Source organism: Vombatus ursinus, unplaced genomic scaffold (assembly GCF_900497805.2).
Source record: "Vombatus ursinus unplaced genomic scaffold, bare-nosed wombat genome assembly UNPS02014893.1, whole genome shotgun sequence".
Lineage (NCBI taxonomy): Eukaryota > Metazoa > Chordata > Mammalia > Diprotodontia > Vombatidae > Vombatus > Vombatus ursinus.
The window spans coordinates 4,039,271-4,063,576 of record NW_020954671.1 but is presented as its reverse complement, the minus strand read 5'-3'; the positions used below and the strand labels follow the sequence as shown (position 1 = coordinate 4,063,576).

The 24,306-nt window shown below is 36.7% G+C and overlaps 1 protein-coding gene across 3 annotated transcripts in view; it reads right to left on the bottom strand.

Annotated features, from left to right (window-relative positions):
• The window catches only part of DAAM1 (dishevelled associated activator of morphogenesis 1), a 202,785-nt gene that overhangs the window by 72,286 nt on the left and 106,193 nt on the right, over positions 1-24,306 (bottom strand). For all 3 annotated transcript variants that reach the window (XM_027842878.1, XM_027842880.1, XM_027842879.1), the window contains exon 4: positions 2,006-2,077. In XM_027842878.1, the coding sequence (XP_027698679.1) occupies positions 2,006-2,077 (72 nt within the window). The remainder of the gene's footprint in view (positions 1-2,005; positions 2,078-24,306) is intronic.

Sequence of the window (24,306 nt, the reverse complement as noted above, 5' to 3'; positions counted from 1 at the left end):
ATCAAGTACCATAATACTGATCCTAAGAGTGTAACAGGTAACCAATGAAATAGCCAAGAAGCAGTGAGTTTCAAAGAACAGGCACATTTCAGAATACCGCAAACCATCCAAAGTAGGACTCAGCACTCATTTGTACCAGGTGGGGCATAAAATAACCCATCTTTAATTTTATTTTGCCTAAAATTTTGAATAAAAATTCTAAACTATGATATTTAGTACTTTTTAAACCACAGAATTTATCTTATTAAATTCTTACTTATAAAAATTTTTTTCACTTCCCTATGTTAATCAGCATTGTCTTAATAAAAAAGATATTTTCTATCAATTTCTTTCATCAATAGCCTAATTTAAGAATTATGAAAACCTTTTTTTTTTTTTTTGACAAATATAAAATGTACATGGCAGCACTTTACTACCTTTGCCTGGACAGCTGCAGAGACCTTTCCACAGTCACTAAGAACCTTTCACCTTGCTGGGGCCATCACTAACATGTTGAAATCATTCCTTTCTGATCTTTTTTCCCCCCTTCTTTTAAAAAAACAACAACATAATATGGGGGAGTGATTAGTGACAATTGCAAAAGAAATACATTTAGTCTTCCCTTTCTGTTTAATTCTCCTTTAGCTTTTAGACTGGAAACCCTCAGAGCAGAGGCTTATTCCTTAAGTTCTCCAGGCATTGCTCACATTTGCCAGGTTAACATTTTGTTTAGTATACAATACACAATATTATTATATTATATTATTATATAATGTTGTATAATATTATATTATTATACGTATTATATTTAATATACAACATACAACAGCAATCACAGTATCCACAAAGGGGAAAGCAGGACATGTAAAAATTTAAGTCTTCAAAATTCTAGCAAAAATGTGAATAGTTCACCTATCATGAACCTATCATAGTCTGTTTTAAACTTTTGCAACAGCAGCAAAATATTGAGTTTCTAAACAAGGAGGATGAAGATTTGGTGAGCATAATGTTCAGAGCTTCAAACAAGGACAGTTATAGGTAGGAAAATGAGTTCAAGATTACATCTTAATGACAGAGAACATTTTTTTTTCTCCATGGAGGATTTCAAAGATGCAAGGTAAAAATGGGAAAAGCAACTTTTATGTAAGCTGTTACAGAGCTTACGTAAATTGTCTGATACATAGCCACTGAAAAGTTGGGGTAGGCTGGGAAGGGGAAAGAGTATATTCTACAATTACCAACCAAAACATTTATTATTAGTATTTTCACTCAAGCTATTGAACATGAAAAGTTTGGCCAGTTCATTTTTGTTGAATGTTTTACGTTTAATTAATAATACAACTTGTTTAGCTACTGTATACCCAGAATGGAGAGACATGCTCAAAATACATATTTTGGGCAAGCTAAGTACACTGTGCTAGGAATCTGTGTGCCAAGAGGATTCCCAAGGACATTTCAAAACTATTCAGTTGACTTTTAGTTTTGTCAGTCATCCTGATATTTCCTTGTGTTTTATACTCCTGGAAGAATACATTGGCATTTTAAAAAGAAGAGTCTGTCTACTTCTTTAGAGAGTAGAAGGATAAAAAGATCAGCAATCTATGGCTGGAAGAGACCTCGGAACTCACTCCCAAGTAATAAAGGAAATATGAAGTATTAGTGGAAGAACTCAACTTAACCATATTAAAATTGTATTAATTTCCCAGGTGTTGCCATGTATCCAGATGAGTAGTCACAGGGATGCAAGCTAAAGATGAATATAAACCAGATTTCAGGAGATTAAATTTCCTGTTATAATATTAAAGTCATATTTTATTGCATGCTTTTACTTAGAACATATTGGAGAAATTATTTTACTGACTTTTTAAAAGAGGATCTTAACATGGGTTGTAGAAAGATAATGGGATTAGAACGTCTTACCCAAGTGAAAATCTTCATAATTGATTCTAGGCTATTTACTGTACAATAGTGCTTTGTACCAGACTTATTTTTCCCCATCGTGTCATAATACATAAAATGTACCTACAGCAGCCATAGAGTTTAGCTGATCAATATAGAACTCAGGCCAACTTGTAGCTCCCTTGTTTTCCTCCTGATCCTAAAGGGGACAAAAAAAGATAGCAAAAATTAGATAACAGGAGAATAATATCTAATAAATGTTTACATGTACATAATTCCAGGGCAATGCTATGAGTTAATAGATGGCATTCCTTTTCCAAAACATGCAGGTAATTTAGAGTAAAGCACATGTAGCAAGCTAATGAATCAATCCTCCAAATGCCCACTTGACCAGGAAGATATTCCTAATGCCATCCCCTCGGAGAAATCTACAGGTATGAATGACATAGAAAATGAATAACATTTGCTGGTTCACAAAGCACATAGAAATAACACGAATACATTTTAGATAGTAAATCAATTATTGTCCGTTCTCAAAGAGGACCAAAATGACATCACTATGTTGGGGTCAGGTACAGTGTGTCCAACTGTGGCTGATAATACCAATACTAGCTCGGAATGCTCTACCACAGGTTAGGCATAAACAATCCATATGAACATTTGGAGTGGAGATGTCTCTAAATTTGAGCTACTGCATGGTTAAGCCATATCTTCAAAGATGCTTTTCAAATGACAGTCCCCTTAATGCAATGAGTTTTATTGAATGGTCAAGTGGTCTCTAGGTTCTGAACTGCACCAAGTACAGTATAGTAGGATGAATAAATATGAATAAAACTATAAGCAAAACAACTTCTCCTAAATAATGCTTCAGGTAACTTCATCATCATCATCATCATCATCACAATCTACATTTAAATAGTGCTTGAGTGATTTTCAAAGCACTTACACATGGTTTTTAGTTAGTCTTCATAATTCTATAACATAGAAAGGACAGGTATTGTCACCATTTTGCAAACAACAAAACTATGACAGAGAAATTAAGTGATGAGCTCAAGGTCGCTTGGATAGAAAGTGGCAGAGCTGGGAATAGAGCACTTTCTTCATTACCGAAAGGTATTACCTACTTTTCCCTTTGCAACAAAGCATTCTTATATTGGTTATTCAGCCTCCAGGGGACAGTTTAAAAAAAAAAAGATTCATTTGGAGATAGCTAAATCTCCTGCAATAGATAAAAATGGGATAAAGAAGAAATAACATAGGATTCAGCCATCCCTCAAATGAAAAGTAGTGAGCTCCCTACATTTTGATAAATGGTTTTAAGGGAAGGGAATAGTGTCAAATTGACTAAAATGGAAGATATAGCAGACCTGAGGTTAGAAGTCAGAAGTTTAGGCCCTCATTGAGTTACCTGATCCTAATTCCTGACATAAACCCCAAACCTGCTTCAGTCTCCCTTCCCAGAGACTGACAAAGTAGAAATGGCCTAAAGCTAACCTAAGTCCCCAGTGCTACTGGGATCATTGGGAATCATGGAAGTAGGGATGAGTGAGATGGGAATTAAATAAATTGGGCTATAGTTCCAAATATTCCAACAAACAAATATTCCAAAAATATTATAGATGCATGTTTATACATAAGAGCTACATTAGTAAAATTATCCTTCATATTAGAAAATAACACTACTTTGGGGGATTCCCAAGCAATAGTGCAAGTGTGACTAAAATCAGAAATATGATTAGAGGTCTTTTCCAGGCTCAAGAGTACCATACAAACTATCTTATAGTTTGGAAAAATAGAACTCAGACATTCCTTCAGTTTGATAGTTCTGTATTTTCTTGTTTTTTTTTCTGTTTTTTAAATGCATTATTTTAACCTTTTAAAAAAATGCGTTCCAAATTTTCTCCCTCCTAACTCCTCCCCATCCATTGAGAAGGAAAGCAATGTATTAATTATACATATGAAATTATGCAAAACAAAGTCCTATATTTTCAAAGAATAATTAAAAATTTCTATTAAACATTTCTGAGGAAGAAAAGAGAACTGTGCCAATTGTTTACTATTTAATAATGCAGTAGATACATTTATAACATTTGATTTAGTAGCTGACAATTAAGGGTAACACTATGAAGGAATATGCCTAGGGACATATTATTACTGTTATCATCATTATCCAAATCCAAGTACCTATTGTAGTTGTTTCAAGTTGGAGCATTTTATTCTCTTGTTATAGTCAGTCAACTAGCTTTTATAAAGTACCTATAACACACCAGGCATACTTCACCAATAAAACACTTTTTTAGTCATTTTTCAGTCATTTGACTCTTTGTGACCCCATTTGGGGTTTTCTTGGCAAAGATATTGGAGTAGTTTGCCATTTCCTTCTCCAGCTCATTTTACAGATGAGGAATTGAGGCAAACAGGTTTAAGTGACTTGCCTAGGGTCACACAGAATATCTGAGAGCAGATTTGAACTCATGAAGATGAGTCTTCCTGATTCTAAGCCCATTGCTCTATCTATTGAACCCCCTAGCTGCCCCACAAAACACTTTACTGTAAACAAATCTTTGGAGATAGATCTATTCTGAGAGGGAGGAAAAGAAGTTTCATATTGGACAGTCTCAAGTAAAAGGGGTATGCATACAGGTACATATGACTACATTAAGCTGGTTAGCAAATCTGTATTCAGCAGGGTCCATGAACTTTATTCAGAAAGTAGGTACTAGATGATTGAACAAACACTAGAGAAATGGCTTTGATGTTGGACTCCATTACACTTCAGAGTAGCACTGGATACAATTTTTACATAAGTAAACAAAATGGCTGGATCTGTGGCCTAGATACTAGTCCACAGCCCCACCTCCTTTGTATTTTTTTTCCCTCTCTCCAAAGGATTGCTAGCTAAATTTCAACATTACAAGAGTATTTAAGAAGTCCAAATTCATAACTATTCAATGGAGTTTGGAGATACAAAAGGATAAAATGGTGCTGAGCTGAGGCAAATTTCCAAAAGTCAACCAAAATCATTTGTACATCAGAGATCATGTGAAGGCCTGCCCAAGTTAAGCTCTACTAGACAGTATTACAGAAGAGAGGTTCTAAACCAGATAAGCAAGATTAGTGTCTATACTGAGAGATTCCTTTACATGTTGTAAGCACGCAGTAATCTAAACAGATTATTAAAAGTAAACTAGATACTGTAGTCAAAACAGAAAAGAGGGGAGGGAGGGAACCCTCTGAAGCTGAATTTGAAGTTGTCATACAAAATAAAGGAATTCAGATGGAAACCTTAATATATCCTTCTCAATAACTTGCTTTGTTGAATGTATATGTCACAATCAAATTCTTCATGAGTGCATGCCCTCTAAACTGTTCATGAATGGCAAAGAATCCAGTAACTAATGTCCTCTTAGAAATGAGAAAAGTTCTATCCCTTCTCAGTTGTATTTTTTCCTCTCCCTCCACCCCCTCCTAAATCTCTTCATCTTCCAAATCATCAACACTTTCAAAATATCCATTCCTTTAATCTATCACAACCAAGGTGAGTGAGTAAAGGAGGAAAAAAGACTATGTTTTGCCACTTAAATATGAAAATATTCTGTGGTTAAGTCCATATACATTCTCTATTCCTTGATTCAGGGAAAAGGGATCTATCCTTTAGGCTAGGTTTAGAGGTCAGCCCCCTGAGGAAGTATATTTATATTTGTCTAAAGAAATCACATAGTTGGTGTGAACTGCCTCAGGGCTTAGATGATCAGATATCCCATTTTTATAGGGTTATGCTGTTCTTGCTTACTTTTGCTTACTGAATGGAAAAGTTCTATCATCTTAGTAAAGTCTCTCTTTTTTAGAAGTTTTATTGAGGCCTTTTGTTTTTTACATCAAAGTGATCTTGGAATATGCCCTTTCCCTTCCTCCTCTACCCAGTGAGCCTTCCTTTATATATAACAGGAAAACAGTTGAGCAAAAGTAATATACTGACTACATCTAACAATATAGTTTCCCACCTTTCTAAGGAAAGAAAGGAAGTATCTTTGTGTCTCCTGCCAAGAAAAGCTAAGTCATCATAATTGAATGATTTCCTTTTATTGTTCTTTCCATATACTATATTACATATGTAGGGTTTTCCCCCCTGGTTCTGCTCACTTTATTCTCCATGAATTCACACAAGTCTTCCCATGTTTCTCTAAATTTCTCATATCAATGAGCAGAATGATTTCAGAAAAACCCGGAAAGACTTACATGAACTGATGCAAAGTGAAGTGAGCAGAATCTGGAGAACACTATACACAGCAACAGCAATGTTGTACAATGACCAATTGTGAATGACTTAACTATTCTCAGCAATTCAATGATTCAAGACAATTCCAAATGACTTATGATGAAAAATGCTATTCATATCCACAGAAAGAACTGACAGAGTCTGAATGAAGATTGAAGCATACTATTTTTCACTTTCTTCATTTTTTTTGGTCTGTGTCTTTTCACATGACTAATACGGAAATGTTTTGCATGATTGTGCATGTATATCCTGTATCAACTGCTTTACTGTCTCAGGAAGAGAGGAGGAAGGGAGATAATTTGGAACTTAAAACTTTAAAAAATGAATGTTAAAAATTGTCTTTACGTGTAATTAGGAAAAAATAAAATATCATTCAAAATGAATGAATGAATGAATGAATGGATGGATGAAGTTCTTATATCAAGCATAGTCTGATGGCACAATAATTCATTTACTACAATTTGTTTAGCTATTCTCTAACCAAGGAGCACATTTTTTTTTTAGAAGGCAGCTAGGTAGTATAGTAGATATAGCACTGGGCTTGGAATCAGGAAGACCTGAGTTCAAATATTTCCTTAGCTTTGTGACCCTGGGCAAGGCACTTAACCTCTGTTTGACTCAGTTTCTTTCCACTATAAAATGGTAGGTGCTAACTGATAGATGCTAAAATCAAACTCTTAAAGAACAGAGAATTTACTAAGATTCAAGAACTTTTCCATTTATTAGAGTTGTAATAAGGATCAAATGAGGTAATATTTATAAAGTACTTAGCACAATGCCTGACAAATAATAGGCATTATATATATGCTTACACCCTTCCCCTTGCTCCTTGTTTCTGAGTTCTCTTTACCACAAAAAGCACCACTACAAATATTTTGGAAAACAGATGAGACTTTTCTTTCTGTCTTTGATCTCCTAGGGGCACATGCTTAGCAATGTAATCTTTGGGTCCAAAGTTACGGGAATTTATGTAAGTATATAAATGTCTGTATGTACATAAGCACTGTCTAATTCCAAAACGTTTTTCAGAATGTTTAGACCAATTCACAACTCCTCCAAAGGAGTGCCTATCTTTGCATGGCCCCTCCACCACTGACTGCATTTATCTTTTGTCATCTTTGCCAATTTGTTTGATGTTAGGTGAATCTTCAGAGGTGTTTTAATTTGAATTTCTATCATTAATAATTTGGAATAACTTTGTATATGGGAAATATTTTGCAATTCTTCTTTTCAAAACTGTATTCATATCCTTTCATCACTATGATGTATCTCCTGCAATGCACAAGTTGCATCATTCTACACAGAAATACAAGGTTGGTGGCAATATAGCAGTACTAGCGTACAATGAGTGATATTCACATCTACGTATTAAGCCTTTTGTTCTCCATCACATGTTCGACACAGCCAATTCTCTTGCTAAAAGACAAAATGCCAAGGGCTGCTGCAAGAAAAAGAGTCAGAAAAACTTACAAATAAATAAGCAAAATGGCAGTAATGATCAGCCATTAAAATTCATGTTGATAAAATATGTCAAATAAGTGAAAACACTAACATTTAGTGGATGCTACCGAAACAATTTAAATTTTTTTAAAATAATATTTTAATGGTATTTTTGGAGGGACCATGCCTGTGTTTTCATTAGAATAGAGAACACATAGTGAGAAAACACCCTTTATCAATGCAGCTGAGTAATAGAGTCCCCCTGCGGCACTGACAGTTTAAGTGACTTGCCCACAGTCAACCAGCACAGACTGGTTTTGCCTATTTTTTCTTGCTACAGGAAAAGGGTTTAGTGGTTGTAGAGAGAACAGAGATAGCATGGAAGGTCACATTGGACTGATATGGCTGACATATTTAGCATTATAGTTGCTTTGGCACAATCGTATCCTTAAAAAGCTCCTTATAAAACAGAATTTGCAAAAACACAAAACAAAACACCTCACGCAGAGCCAGTAAGTGCAAGAAGGACTTGAAGTCAAGTCTTCCTGGCTCTATGGTTGGTTTTCTACCCACTGTCATACTGCCTCTTCTATTTATAACATATGTAAATAGAATTCCATATATCATTTATCTTAGAAATATCAAAACATGTACCCTTTTTCTATCATGTGACCCAACGAACAAATTTTACAACCAAATGTATTTTCTAGGGTTCTTCCTATGTACTGTTAAGAATTCTATTGACCACTTACTTGTATCAACTGAACTAGAATGAAGAAAAGAAAAAAAGTACCAGGAGAATCTATGCAGGACACCCCAAAAATCTTAGTACAGTTTTAAAACTTTTATAATGGCTACATTTTTGTAAATGAAAATAAGATGCAGTTGAACTCAGATGAAAGGCAATGAAGGCAATATGTTCCAAAAAAAAAAAAGATGATGAAACACAACTATCTTTTCAAAAAATAGGGGTGTGTGTGTGTGAGGTGGTAATAAATGCTGATATTGTACACGTTGTCAGATATGATCCATATTGATTTGGTTTCACTTAACTATTTTTCTTTGCTATGTACAAGGAAGGATCTGGAGGGTTTTAGGGTGGGGTTGGGGTTTTAAGAAAAGTCCTACTGGGCTGACGCAGCTTACAGAGTTAGCACTTTGCTGGCTCAGTCAAACAAGCATAACCACATACCCAGCAAGCACTTTATAAGGCACAGAAGTGTGCAACAATATAAAAGAAATTACTTCATCATACCTCACCATGTTTTGTCAAATCTTTGACATTTTTGGCATGTTTGCAATTTTTAGTCTAGCTGCTTAGTAAATTAACACATTTTAACATATCTATAAACTCTTAACACCATGTGGAAATCCAATCAATGGTGTCAATGACCTTTGCTGCCTCACATCTTGCTCCCAGATCTACTGCTACCAGACCAGTTCGTCAGAATGCTAAAAAGCAGGTTTTGATATAACCTGCTCTTGGGAAAACAATCAAAGTGTGTTTATGATTTGTAATATAATGCTTAATGTGAGACTATAAAGGAGATCTCTGCTAGAAATCAGTATTTACATTGTGGAGAGAATCAAGTAAAGTAAGTGACAGATTCTGGGATTTCAGTCAGGAAAATATTCTTAAGGTAGGTAGGAAATACACTAATGAGAACCGCATTCATTATCTTTTAGGAGAAAGTTATTCTGTTTTTCCTTACTCGTAGAAAGAATAGTCATATGTGATCTTAAAATTATGTCAAAATCATAGGTTGAAGAAGTTGACTACTGCTCAGTATTGAGTTGAAAGACTTGCAAAGAATATCTAAGACTGCCAAATTAGCATGAGATCCTTCAATACACTTTCTACTATCATCTGCTTCATGAAATAAAAGTTTCTGGAGGGATTATATCTTTGGAATGAGTAAATTTTTTTTTTGTATCCCCAGTGCTACGTTTCTAGCAAAGAGTAGGCATTTAATAAATGTTTGTTGACTGATTACAAGAAGACTACAGGACAACATGGACAAAAACAGTGCCAGGCTTAAAATATCTTCATCTCTAAGATGACAGTGAATTATACAGGACTGTGAGGCTGCTAGAACTTCTTCAGCTGCATTTGTATTTAGGAGTGGGGGACAGAGAGAGGAGAGAGAGCCCTGGACATGGTAAGAGAACAATGTGGATTTCAATCTGACATCCACTGCCTGGGTGAAGTCATTAAACCTCTCATTTTCTTATCTGTAAAATGGGAATAATAATACCCTCAAGTGCCTGCCCTACAGGGTTGTTGCAAGGCTCATATGAGAATATATGTAAAGCACTTTTCAAACCTTAAATGTCAATGATTACTATATGCACAAAACCTAAAGGAGAAAGAATTTCATAATTTCATAAAGAGATACCAATCAGAAAAAAAAAGGAAAGATAAATACTATTTATATAAAGAGGGACTGATCAACCTAAAATTATTAGTCTCACAAACACGGCTTATTTGTGCAGACAAGACATTTTGTATTTTACACCAGCAATTTAGTCATATATGGGAAATGGTGAATAGTCCAGAAGAGTTTCCTGTGTTTTGGTGACGGCAGGATATTCACATACTCATCAGTCAAGGGTCTGCTAAAGATGGAAACATAATTTGCTTGAGTTGGCATGGAAGCCCCATGGCAATGAGGTTCAAAGACGAGATTAAAGGGTGTTACAGACTGAACCACAGTTGTCCTTTGTCATCAGAATAAGTGATAAGTGAACTTATCATGCCATGTTCTTATAGTCAGTAATGTTAGTGGGTTGTGGTTTTTTTTTTCCTCCTTATGAGTATATAAGTGGATTATTTTTCATTTTTCAAAATCCATCTATGGTGCCCCAGAATCTTTGGTACAGTATCTTTCTTCCATGGAGGTCTTCACAAAACTGTCAATAAGGCAAACTAGGTGGTACAGCAGATATGTTGGAACTGGAGTCAGGAAGTCCAGAGTTCAAATCCAGCCTTAGATACTTCCTACCTATGTGACGGTTTCCTCATCTGTAAAATGAGAATAATAATGGCTTCTATCTTCCAGGGCTATTCTGAGGATAAAATGAGATAAGATTTGCAAATAACTTTGCAAACCTTAAAATGCTATATGAATACTAGTTATAATTATTATATCCCATGTACTTTGGGCAATAGAAACAGTGCTTACCATGACTGATCAGAAAACAATAATTACTCCAAAGCCTTTGAAGGAAAAGGATCAGAAGTTCTAAACCTTTCCTTTAAAAAAAAATTTATGGGAACGATGTACATGTAAAAATGTCAAGTTTCAGAATTTATAGCAAGTCTATAGATTGATATGGAATTTAGGTCTGGGTTTTCTGTCTAGGACAGAAGCAGCAGGGGTTGCTAATTGAGATAATACTACTTTTTTTCTTTGATTTTTGACCTGTTAGAAATTCAAAGCAGTGCTTAAATCAACATAATTCCCTACTGTAGAAGACATAAGAACCTTAAGATATGAGGGTATCATTAAGTGGTTAAATGAAACACCAGTAGAGAATTTGGATCCCATTGAACTAAGATATGGTATCTAGTATTTGCACAGGGCTTTGATATTTGCAAGTGCTTTACATATGTTAATTCTTTTCATCTTCACAACTACCCTGTAAAGTAGGTGCTATTACTATCCCCATTTTCCAAATGAGAAAACTGAGGTAGAGAGAATTTAAACGACTTGCCTAGGATCATACAGCTACTAAATTTCTGGGGCAGCATTCAAAGTCAGGTCTTCTTGACTAGAGCTCTATCCACATTCCCCCTGTGCTGCTGTAATTTTAACAATATTATTTATGTGATGTTAAGCTTCCTAACAACTATCATTAATGCTTCCTTCACATTCTCATCTACCCCCTGAGCATCTGGTATCATTCTTTTTTTCATAGATAGAACTAAATCACTTACCATTTTGATAGAATTAAATGCTATTTTCAGATATGTATGATGCTGCCAAGTTAGAGGTGGCAATTCTTTGGTAGGTTTTTGGTATCTGTTGATAAGAGTTAAGGCTTCCTTTCAGACTCACATCCTTCCCATTGAGTTTACTGGTATTGCTAGTATTGAAATTACCATCAATGATCTAGGGAAATCAGATATTGCTTAAGGAATGGCAAGATGTCGAGTGAATAATACCTAAAAATAGGATCCCAACAGGTTCCACCACCCTGAAACAAAGCCTTGGGTCTTCTTCATGGGCTTTCCCATAACCTCTAGTGTCTTGGCTGGCATTTGTCATCATTGGAAAATACCAGTGTCCCTCAGCACTCCCTCCCAAACTGTCACCTGAACCAAATTTACTTAAGGAAAATATTTTCATAAAGCACACTGCTACCGTTAAGAATAGATGGAGGAAAGGGTGAAATACAGGAACCTTGTACAGGGTCTATTCTAAACTGAGACAATTTCTAGAGGTGATTCTCTCCACTGTGTAGTCTCAAGAGGGATGTAGCATATGCTTCAGACAGAGGGAGGATGGCAATATCACAGCACCTGAGACAAAAATAAAGCTCCAGAATTTCTTCCAGTTTGTCTAGTTTCTTCCCTCTGCCACCAAGTATATAGAAGAAACGATGTCTCCACCATTACCAGTTAAACAGTGAAAGACAGCTGGGGTGGTCTAGAGGTTAGAGAATCAGTCAGAGTCAGGAAGACCTGATTTCAAATTTGGCCTCAGACACTTAACTAGCTATGTGACCCCTAGACAAAATCATTTAACCTCTGTCTTAGTTTCCTCATCTATAAAATGGGGATAGTACTTAGCACCTGCTTCTGAGAGTTGTTTGAGCAAATGAGAGAATATTTATAAAGTGCTTTGAAAACTTTATAGTACTATATAACTCTTAGCTATTATGGTTAATAATAACAACAGCAATAATAATAGCAAACCCGTTTAAAGTTACCCTGCAGACAAATCTAAAGGACTCATGAGTCTACCATTCTTCTGGAATTAAGATGCCTGCCTGATAGTCCAGTAGACAAACATTTATTATGCTCAAATCTTTTTACATGACTATTACTATGGAAGACCAAAGCATAGCCCTCAGGCAGCTTAGGAACTTAAGTTCCACTATGGGAGAAACAAGTCAAAAAATACAAAACATCAATAAGGCATAGAAAAAAGAAGTCAAAGGACCTGAGTGGAATCTTGGCTGTGTTACAGGCATGGTAGCCGTGGCAAAGTAATTTCATTGGTCCTCAGCTTCCTTATCTTTAAGATGAAGGGGTTTGAAGACAATGAATCATAGAGATTATCCGACTCTAATGTCTAGGACCTAGTATACACAGCAATCAGAGAAGGCAGAAAATACTTAATACACGGGGTCCAACTGATGGGCATGTTCTCCACAAACTCTGGGTACTTATTTTTACAGCACTGGCTTTTGAAATAAAGTTATAGAATTATGAGTCACCAAATTGAGTTCCTTCTACTCATGAAAAAGAGACAAAGAAATGAAGTGAAAGCTGGAATAAGGTTTTAATATGCTTTTGTAGAAAGTTTGCAGGCTATACTGGAACATTCATCAGGTCTGAGATCAGCACAATCACACAGTTGCTGCCAAAACAGATGATAAATGGTATTACATAGCTTCACAACCAGTCTTCTTTATCATGAACTTCACCAAAGCAGGAAATGAGGTATTTTTGCTCATTTGGAAAGGGTGGAAATTGGGTGCTGATTAAAATTTTTTAAAAAATTTATATTTAACCTCTTAATATAATCACTACCTGAATTTTAATACTACCTACTACCCGTTAGCTCTTTTGCTCCAAGGTCTAATGATAATTAAAAAAAAAAACAAAACGATCTGAAAATGTTCTTTTAATTTCCTTGTTGTTCTCTCCATCCCATCACCTACCCCCCCAATAAGGGAAAGACTTTTCTTCTACTTAAAAAGTTAGGACTACTCCAATAACCTGTCATTTGTATGATAGGTAAATCCATGTATGTTGGTCTGTAGACATCCACATTCTCTGGCATGAAGATAAAAATAAATCATTTGTATATGTAATGCGTATTTTTATCTGTATGCATCCCATCACCCTCTATTACTTTATAAGCTCTTTAATTCTCTGAAAGCAGGGGCATAATTCATTTATCTACTTTCACCAGGGCTTACCCCAGCATGCTGGCACTTAATAAATGTATACTGAATTCACACATACAACAAAGGCCATAAAGACTTTCTATTGACAAGAACATGGTTTTACTTGGAGGTATGGGTAAGGGTGGGACGATGGGAATGAGATGGAGTCCAGAGGACTACTTCCACTGGTAACCTATTTCTACACTCAAGGGTTAGGAAATTCTTAAAAATTCTTGTTCTGGGGGTTCTAAAGAGGGTAGAAAGAATGTTGGAACTGGATTCAGAAGACTTGAGTTTAAATCCTACCTTGGCCACAAAGTTGCAATATGATGTTGAATAAATCACTTAACCTCACTGAGGCTCAGTTTCTTAATCTGTAAAAATGGAATAACAATAGTCGCCCTATTTCCCAGGTTTGTTTGTTTTTTTTAAGCCAAGTGCTTAAAATGAAAATGTGGGCTATTATTAACAATAATAATGGCATCATACCTAGTATATATGTATCTGATTACTTTTTATTTCAAGTAGCTGTGTTGTTTTTTTTTTTATTTACCTGCACATTGTTCACAATTTGACGTAAATTTTAAGCATCCTGTAATTCATCAACTAATTCCCTCCTGGCTACACATTGCAAGTAATTAAAATTCAGTATTAAAGAAAAAAAAATCCTCCTTCTGTAATTTAAGATGGACTCCTCTTATTCTATAAGTAAAGTTGGAGAACAGCTGGTAACTATTATCAATCAATACCTGCTTATATACTTGAAAACTTATTAAGTTAATGACCTCTTAACCTTCTTCCCCCAAAGAGCAACAGTTCCTGTTCAGCTGGCCTTTCCTCATAGTTTTCATCTTTCAAATGCCATTAACCTTATTTACAGCTGGCCCAACAGAGCCTCTATATATGTGGGAACTGTAGAGGAGACCAGGTGTAGAGACTGAACATAGGATCGTTAATTCTGAGCACGGAGGCACCTCAGGAGTCACCTAATCTAACCTCGTCATTTACAGATGAGGAAACTGAGGTCCAGAGACACACCATAGTGCTTAAAGACTGTCTCCTCTTACAGTTTGCTTCTCTAGGTTTGGAGAGCAACATCTGGCCTCAGAGGCAACCAGGAAGGAATCAAGAGAGACTGCAGAAACTGAAAGAGTCTACTACTCCCTGTTACACTTCTGGGTCCTGGGAGGCAGGAAACTGGAAGGATTCTATGCCAGTGTCTACCCCTAGCTTACCATGTAACTTTGGGCAAATCATTTTACATCTCTGGGCCTTCATTTTCTCATCTATAAAATAAGAGGTGGCCACTTCTTCAGGGTTGTTCCAGCTCTAAGATTCTTTGATTGTAATTTGGTCAATTCTAGATGTCTTGGGAAAAGTATGAAAGAGAAAGGGGTAGGTAGGTGGTGCAGTGGATAGACTGCTAAGCCTGAAGTCAGGAAATCTCTTCTTCCCAAGTTCAAATCTGGCCTCAAGCACTTACAAGCTGTGTGACCCTCAGCAAGTCACTTAACCCTATTTGCCTCAGTTTCCTCATCTGTAAAACAGATTGGAGAAGGAAATGGCAAACCAGTCCAGTATCTTTGCCAAGAAAACCCCGAAACGGGGTCACAAGGAATTGGATATTACTGAAAAACAACTGAACAACAAATGAAATTGAAGTAAAAAAAATCTTACTGCTCAGCACTATTGCTCCTAATACCAATTCATTTTCTTATTATAATGCTGCTCACAGATCCAATTTAAGCTTCCCTGACTAGGTTTATCAAGCCTCAGCAATGGCACTAGTCTGGTCCAGGTACTTAGTAGTTGATAAACTTTATTTTTCAAACATCTCCTTTCTTACACTGAGACAGTCATCAATCCACTCCTGTAGTCTTCCTACTGGCAGTCACTTGGATATTGGAAACAACTGTATTAGAAGATTTATGTCTCCTCTTCCATTCCCACCATCCATTTGGCAAGGGTGTGGAAAACAAAATTGGTTCTTTTGTCTTTAAATCAAGGCTTTCGTGTGTATTCCTTCAAATCTTGGTTCTGACAAAATTACTCCCCTTACCCCCTCACACGGGAGCGCCTCTTGACTCCAGAGGCCAAAAGAGGCAGTTTGGGACACAATCTTAATCTCTCTCCCAAAGTGACAGAGAAGCTTCCTTTTAGGAAAGGAATCCAATGGAAGGGTTTTAAAAACCCAACAAAAGAGGAGGCAGCAGAATGAAAACCCAATGACCTCCCACTACCACTGCTGGCTGTGGTATGCAATGCAAACGCCCTGAAAATAAAAAGGCCCTCAACCCACCAACACTTCATGACAATTAGGATGGCTAATGCTCATGTGTGGAAATGGCTGGAAAGGATTCTTGAAAATGGTTTAATCTAGCTGAGACCAAACATGAACTTGGCAGCAGAGAGAGAAAAAAAAATCAGTTTTTAAAAGCAACATCAAACAGATTCAAGTGTAAACAAAGAGTCATATAACAGTTACACAGGTAGGTGAGCGGGCTCGTGGATAGAGTGTTGGCTGGGCCTGCAATCAGGAAGACTTGAGTACAAATCTGACCTCAGACACTTACTAGCTAGTGACCCCAGGCAAATCATATAACCTGTGTGCTTCCTCAACTGTGGAATGGAGATGATAATAACACTTCCTTCACAGGAATATTGTGAGGCTCAAATAATACAGTATTTAAGATATTTAATTATATGTATGATGTACTTAGTTTATATGTGTATAATATTTAATTTATATGTTAATTTATTATGTGTAATATAATTTATATATTTATGGTATATTTGATTTCATAAAGTATTCGACACATAGTAAGTGCTTAATAAAAATGTTTGTTCCCTTCCTTTCTCTTTCCATAGTTAACCCATTCAACTTTGCATTGTCTTCTATTCTGAAATCCCTTCCTCCCTTTATATTATCTTAGTTCATGCCTTCTTGCCAAACTCCAACCTTAAATTACTCTTGCCATCTACTCCCTCTGTTCCTATATACTGCTCACCTGTGCTGGAAGTCACACAGTCACATTACTGACTAGGTTTATGATAAGTTTTTGTTACCTAATACCAACTGGGCCCTCATTGCCATAAAGACAATTCTTCTATTCATCCCTAGTTGACTACAGCACAGGTTTTAAACCTAGGGTCTGGGAACTTGGATGGAGTGTATGTGTGAGTGTGTGTATATATATATAAATATATATATATATGTATGTATATATGAATGTATATGTATATATATGTGTGTGTGTGTGTGTATCAATTGCTCCTGTATACATTGCTTCAAGATAAACATGTGTGTGTAACCCTATATATTTTATTAATTTAAAGATGCATTCTGAGAAAGGGTTCATAGGCTTCACCAGCCTGCCAAAAGGGTTCATGACAGGAAGAAAATTACACCATTAAGAATACCTGCTCAGTAGCATTTCCAGCAGTAACCATTCCAAGTTTTCTCTCCTCAAGCCTTCTCTTTCCTTCTCGGCAGAAGACCTTTCCTAATCCAGGCCACTGCTCCCTGAGCTCTTGTCTTAAAACCTTGATACGATTCATCATTTTCTCAGTCTTTCACATAGTCTTGGAAGAAGAGGTTGTCCTTTGCATTGTGCCAAAGGCAACCCCTCTAGGTGAACCGTTCGTCCCAATTCCTCTTCTCTCTTATCTTCATTCTTTCTCTTATCTACTGGCTCTGTCCAGCTGCTACAAACTCAGTTAATAAGTGTCTAAAGCCAAATTTGAACTCAGGTCTTCCTGACTCCACCTCCAGAGGTCCATCCACTATACCACATGCCTCAACAGTTGCTCAAATGAAAAAGACTTGAAGAGAGAGGCAAACAACTTCTTAGAATCCAAGTACATATAGAAGAGATAAACAAGGCCTATAAGTATCCTTGCACTGGGGCTATGAAATCCCTGGGTATTTTCACTTCAGGGTTTCTCTCAAGAGGTTACTGGTCAATTCTTTCTATTTTCACTTTGCCCTATGGTTCCAATACATCCGGGTAGTTTTCCTTTACTGTAGTTTACTCATTTTTAGTCATGTCTGACTAAACCCTTTTAGGGTTTTCTTGGCAAAGATACTGGAGGGGTTTGCCATTTCCTTCTCCAGCTCATTTTACAGATGAGGAAACCAAGGCAAACAGGGTTAAGTGACTTGCCCAGGTTACACAGCTAATAAGAGTCTGAGGCCAGATTTGAACTCAAAAAGATGAGTCTCTTAGGCCTGGCACTCTATCCACTGTGCCACTCAGCTGTCCTTTTTGCTTTCTTGAAAAATGACATCCAGGTCTTTAGTTTGATTTAGTTTAGGTTTTCAGGGAATTTTATAATTTTAAGTTATCTTGACCTCTTTTACAGGTTGATTACTTTTTTTTCTTTTTTTTAAGGCAATCGGGGTTAAGTGACTTGCCCAGGGTCATATAGCTACTAAGTGTCTGAGGCCAGATGAACTCAGGTCCTCTGGGCTCTAGGGTCAGAGCTCTATTCACTGTACCACTCAGCTGCCCCTAGGTTGATTATTTCTGATAACTTTTTAAAAATCTTTAGACTTTGTGCTAATATGTGGATCTGAGTTCTGTTTCCTCTATTCTGTATTTTGAAGGAATCCACTCCTGGGTAAGGTTTTCCCCCTTCTATTACTAAGCTATTTATTCTCTTTTCATTTTATTTCTAATTTGATTTTATTATCTCTTGCTTCATTTCTTCTACTAAATAGTAGAAGCAGTCCTTTTGGCCAAGCTCCTTCTTTTCCCTCTGAGTCTCTGCTTGTAGTTGTTGGGCAGTTACACCCTTTTTCTGAGTCTACCTCTTGGGTTTTCTCTTACTCCATAGTACCTCTTCATTGTGTCTGATGGGTTTTTTCTTCTGCTTACTCCTATTTTCAGCTTCTGTTCTAGGTTTGGGATTTTGTGCTTGGGTCAATCTCCTTAACAACCTTGCATGGGATAGTTTGGTTCTACCACCTCTAGAGTATGGATGCTTCTGTCACTGTCAATTCAGATGAGATGTCTGGGTCCCACCCTTTCCTTCAATGTTTAGCTGCTGTTAGAGTACCCAGGTGGCACATTGCAGATCTCCATCCTCAGTGGGATTCTATTGTCATCTCTTTCCATCACCCCCAATCTAGAGTTGATTCTACTCCCTGCTGAGGCCTGTGAGATGCCGGCCTCAAGCCTCCTCCAATCTTCTTCTAGATCCCCACCTACCCATCCCTAGAATTGGTTGCAGGTGCTGAGTTTGCCCTGTCTCCTCTTATGAATCCAAGTGCTCCAAGTAGTACACAGTTTCTTGTGCAGTGCTTTGCTGCACAGGGGGCTGGTTCTATCCCTGCTTCTCTTTTGACAGGTCAAAGTCAGGATCTAGCTTTGGTCTCCCATTACCAGAGCTCATGATGGCTTGCAACTCTCTGCTCAGAGCACTGCCTAATTGGTTTCAGGTCTATTTCTAGGAGTTCATCTAGACTTCCCTGGCTCAGTTCCTATTCCTACCTTGGCCAACTTATTTACCTATAGACCCATAATGGCTTCCCTGGTGGATCCTCTTTCCACTTCTGCCGGGTTTACTTGACTTTATGCTGGTTTGACTCTTCTGCCCACCTCTGCTGGTTTCTGGATTTCTTCTTGTGCAGATTCAAACTGGACAGAGAAGCTTACTTCTGATCTTTTGGATTTTCTTTATCATTGGTCTTTCTAGAGATATTTGCTGGGCTTTATATGGGACAGTTTCTCTATGACCCTTTGCATCATGATCTTAACTAAAAAATCACATTGATGATAAGCAAATAGAGCTCAAGATACCTTTCATTGTTAGGTACTTCAATGTTTAAAAAGCTTTGGTTTAAAATCCAAAAGATTGTTAACAGATGCAGTTTTTGGCTTCAGGCTGAGAAAAAACTCCCTTAAACAAAAGATGATGTTGTGATTGGAAATTTTTTAAAAGTGAGTTACCTTTAAAGATAAGAACCACAAATATTTCCTTTCTGAAAACAGCCAGTCATATAGACAGAACATTTTCTGGACCTTTTAAGAAAGTTATAATGTTGTAGTCCACAAAGGTTGTAGTCCTCAAAGTCCTCAAAGGTTCTCAAAGAGGACCAAAATAACATCATTATATTGGGGCCAAGGTACAGTGTTAAAGTTATAATATTATCCATGAAACTCCTTATGACAGACACCAGTTACCTATACCATTAATATTTACAGATTTGTTTGGCTTTCATAGTCACAAAAGTGTGTGTGTGTGTGTGTGTGTGTGTGTGTTTCTCTCCCTATCTTACTCAATAAGGCAAAAGTTAAAATAATTCTTTCTGGCTGCTTGCAATATTTTCTCCTTGACCTGACAATTCTGGAATCTGGCAAAAATATTCTTTGGAGTTTTCATTTTGGGATCTCTTTCAGGAGGTAATCGGTAGATTCTTTCAAGGACTATTTTACCCTCTGGTTCTAGGATACCAGGGCAATTTTCCTTGTTAATTTCTTAAAAGATGGTGTTGAGGCTCTTTTTTTTTGATCATGGCTTTCAGGTAGTCCAATGATTCTTAAATTATCTCTCCTGGATCTATTTTCCAGGTCAGTTGTTTTTCCAATGAGATATTTTACATTTTCTTCTATTTTTTTTCACTCTTTTCATTTTGTTTGACTGATTCTTGATGTTTCATAGAGTCATTTGCTTCCACTTGCCAAATTCTAATTTTTAAGGATTTTCTTCAGTTAGCTTTTGTACTTCCTTTTCCATTTGGCCAATTCCAATTTTTAAGGAGTTGTTCTCTTCACTGGATTTTTTTTTCCATTTGGCCAATTCTATTTTTTAAGGAATTGTTTTCTTCAATTTTTTTTCCTTCCTTTTCCAAGCTGATGACTCTCCTTTGCATAACTCTCATTTCTTTCCCCAATTTTTCTTCTACCTTTCTTATTTATTTTTAAAATCCTTTATGAGTTCTTTCAAGAAGGCTTTTTGGGCTTGAGACCAATTTCATATTCCCCTTTGAGACTTTGCATGTAAGCATTTTGACATTGTTATTCTCCTTTGAGTTTGTGTTTTGATCTTCTCTGTCACTATAGTGGCTTTTCTATGGTTGTAGCTCTTTTCTATTTTTTGCTCATTGTTAAGTCTATTTAGTGACTTTTTAAAGTTGAGCTCTGCTCCTTGGGCACAGGGGGCACTGTCCCAAGCTGCTGGGTGCCTGGGTCCTGGTCACTGGCTTTCTGCAGCAGGTGCTGGTGGCTTGCCCATTACACTGGGGTGGCCCAGCCTAGTTGCACCTGTTGTGCTGCGGTTCTGGGGCTGGCAGTTTGCCTTCTTCACTTGGGCTGGAGGCCTCACAGCTGACCTACTATACCACTGGCCTGCTGAGCCAGGATCAAGGGGCCTCTGTTGCTGATATGTGCTGTGGCTAAGAGCCTCCCATTGCCTTGCCCTGACACCATCTGTGCTGGGCTGTGCTCCCCTTTTAGCCAAGTGAGACAGGCCTCTCCTAAAGTCCTTCTAAGTTATCTTAAGCTGTAGGTTCTGTTATTCCAGAATTCATTTAGAGGCTTGATTTAACATTGTTTCCAAAGGAGACTGGGGAGAGCTCAGGCAACTTTCTGGCTTTTCTCTGCCATCTTGGCTCCGCCTCCCAAGTAATTCTTTCATATCATTTTAGCCTTAGAAATTGTTCTCTCTGCCTTCATTTTGGAACTTATGAAGGAGACCTAGTTAGCTAAGTCTCAGGGACAAAATTCTGTTATAAGTCAATTGGTCCATAAACATTTATTAAGCACCTACTTAATGCCAGGCACCGTGCTAAGCACTTGGGATTTAAGAAGAGAAAAAAGATAGTCTCTGTTTACAATCTAATGGGGAGACAATATGCAAACAAATGTGTACAAACAAGCGATACACAGGGAAAATATGAAATCATTAAAAGAGAAAAGGCACTCGAATTAAGAGAAATCGGAAAAAGCTTCTTGTACAAGATGAGAGATGAACACAACATGGTTTCTAGGGAAATAGTCACAGATCAGATCACAAGTTATTATTGGAAAAGGGGGAGAAACATTTGATTAAAAAAAAAAGACTGGCTAGTCTAGTGTTCTCAGCTTTACTTACCCATGTAATTTCTGCTCATTTTTTTTTTGCCTTAGAATTTTTGCCTATCACCAACACATATTGTATGTTTTCATTGGCTTTAACTAGGAACTTACTTCATATGTTCAGTATGTGTGAGAATTTCCATAATTCTCCAGTTCTTAATCTTAAAAGATTGAGAAATTTGTGATTTCATAAGTTTACCCACAAAACGAAGTTTACTTAATTCAACTTGCTTGTGATAAGCTTATTTGAAGGGTCTTTAAATTAATTATTTTCCAACTAAGAAGTTATTCTTTTAATATATGACTAATACAAAACTTGTAACTCTTCCTGACCTTAGAACACAGAAGCATATTGGGCAAATAAATATCACAAGGAGCTGTAATTAAACATTCTTTATCCATCCTGGTTTGCTTCAAATACATTCAAATTTCCTATTTAAATATTATAGGGCATATTTTAATCGCATTAATCTGAATGCCTTTAACCATAAACATTCTTTTAGTCAGCCAGCTATCATCCATTTATAACTGAGGCAGATCCATGAGCTCCATGTGAATCCCCAAAGGACTTAAGTGACCTCTTTTTTGTCTTCCAAGTCACATATCAAATCCAAGTTGATGGAATAAGGAGTCGTTGGATAGTAGGAGTCTCTGCATTCCAAGATATCTAGTGAAATCTGGCCTATTACCAGCAAGACTGACTCATTTATCAAGAGATGGAACTCAGTAGCTAGTGGCCACATCCATTCTTTTTTCTAAAAAGCATCCCCCATCACCAACACATGAAATGGAATACTTCAATGGGAAACTAAACTGGCAAGTTGAAAAATGGGCAGCAGCTGTTGGTCTGAGGTCATTATCCTCCAGAGGCTGCTTTTTCCTCATGTGAAGGTCAGTAGTTTCCATGATTAACTTTCAATTATTGTCACGGGTGTAATAAAAAAAAACAAAACCCACAAAGGAAGAAGGAAACTTTCCCCTCTCTCAGTAACCTGCTCCCATTTTCTGCCCTATCCTATTCCCTTGCCAATTCTTGACCTCAAATTTCATTCTATATTGCCTTAAGTGTAAGAAAAAAAAAATCCATAGCATAGTGAAAAGGAGATAACATCTTCTGCATACAATATAATTCAACAAGCATTATTAAGCATGTAAGGTGCAGATTTTAATAATGAGGTTCTGCTCAAATATAGTTGCTATATCTTTAAAGAATAGCATTGTAACAACTGTATTGCTTCCAAAGTCAACACAGCCCAATTTCCTTGAAAATCATCATTGAATATTTATTGAAAATTGTCATGTACCTCCCTCTCATTCTTGAAATTTGTTTTTGAACATCACATTCATCAGTTACAGAACATCGAATTTTTTTTACATGTAATTGGGGAAAAATATTCAAAAAATAAAATGAGTTGGAATGTTTAAATCTCTGTCATTTAGCACTTTGCTAGGAGGCAGAACATCAGAACATCAAATTCATCAGTTAGGGCAATCAGCTCATTGAAATAGGATTGCTGAGAGGTTAGATATGTATGAATAAGAAGGAGAACTGCCATAGAGTTAATCAATATAAAGGAAAGAAATGACCAGATTGAAATTTTATTGATCATAAATTGGTTAAGTCAATTCAAAGATCCCAACTTGTTCTGACAATATCAAGGAGTAGACTGAGAAACAGAAGGAGTGAGCAATACACTTTTAGGTCCATTTACTATTACTGAAAGTCCTGAAATACACAACTTTTTAACAAATTATTTCCATTCAACTAAAAAGCTGCACTTTAATTTTTTTATATTTTTATTTTTCTATTAAAAAATACTCTGCAAAGGTATAAGGACACATAACCATGTGGGAGATAATGGCTTCACTTTATATAGTGAAAATATGACAGCTAGTGATGTGACACCTCAGAAGGGTTTCTAAAGCTCTGTCTTGCTAGTTTTTGGTCACAGTTTTCTTGGTTTGGTTTTTTTGCAGGCTCATTCTTCTAGATTAGGTCTTTGATAAAGCAGGAGGTGGGAGTGGCAGCTGAGGGGAGTTGGTAGCCAGGAATAGGATTAATACCAGGAATAGGGAAATGATGGGTGGGGCCGGGGAAAAAATGTAGGTTAGGAAGGAGGGAGAAAGAAGAAGGGATAGAGAAGGAAAAAAGAAGGATTCTAAAAAATGGCAGTGTGTACATTCGCAAAAGGTGGGCAAATCCATGGTGCTGGACAGATTTTTTTTTTTTAATAGGAAGGTAGAAGTTGGAAAAGACCATAGAGATCATCTAATTCAGGATTTCTTGACCTGAGGTCTCCATGGAAAGATTTCAGGGGATCTGTGAATTCAGATGGGGAAAAATTTTTACATCATCATTTTCATTAACCTCTAATTGAACATTAGCACTTACTTCAATTATGAATTAAAAGAACAGTATTTTGGGAAGGGTTCCATAGGCTTCACCAGGCAGCCAATGGGGACCATTACACACACACACACACACACACACACACACACACACACACACACACA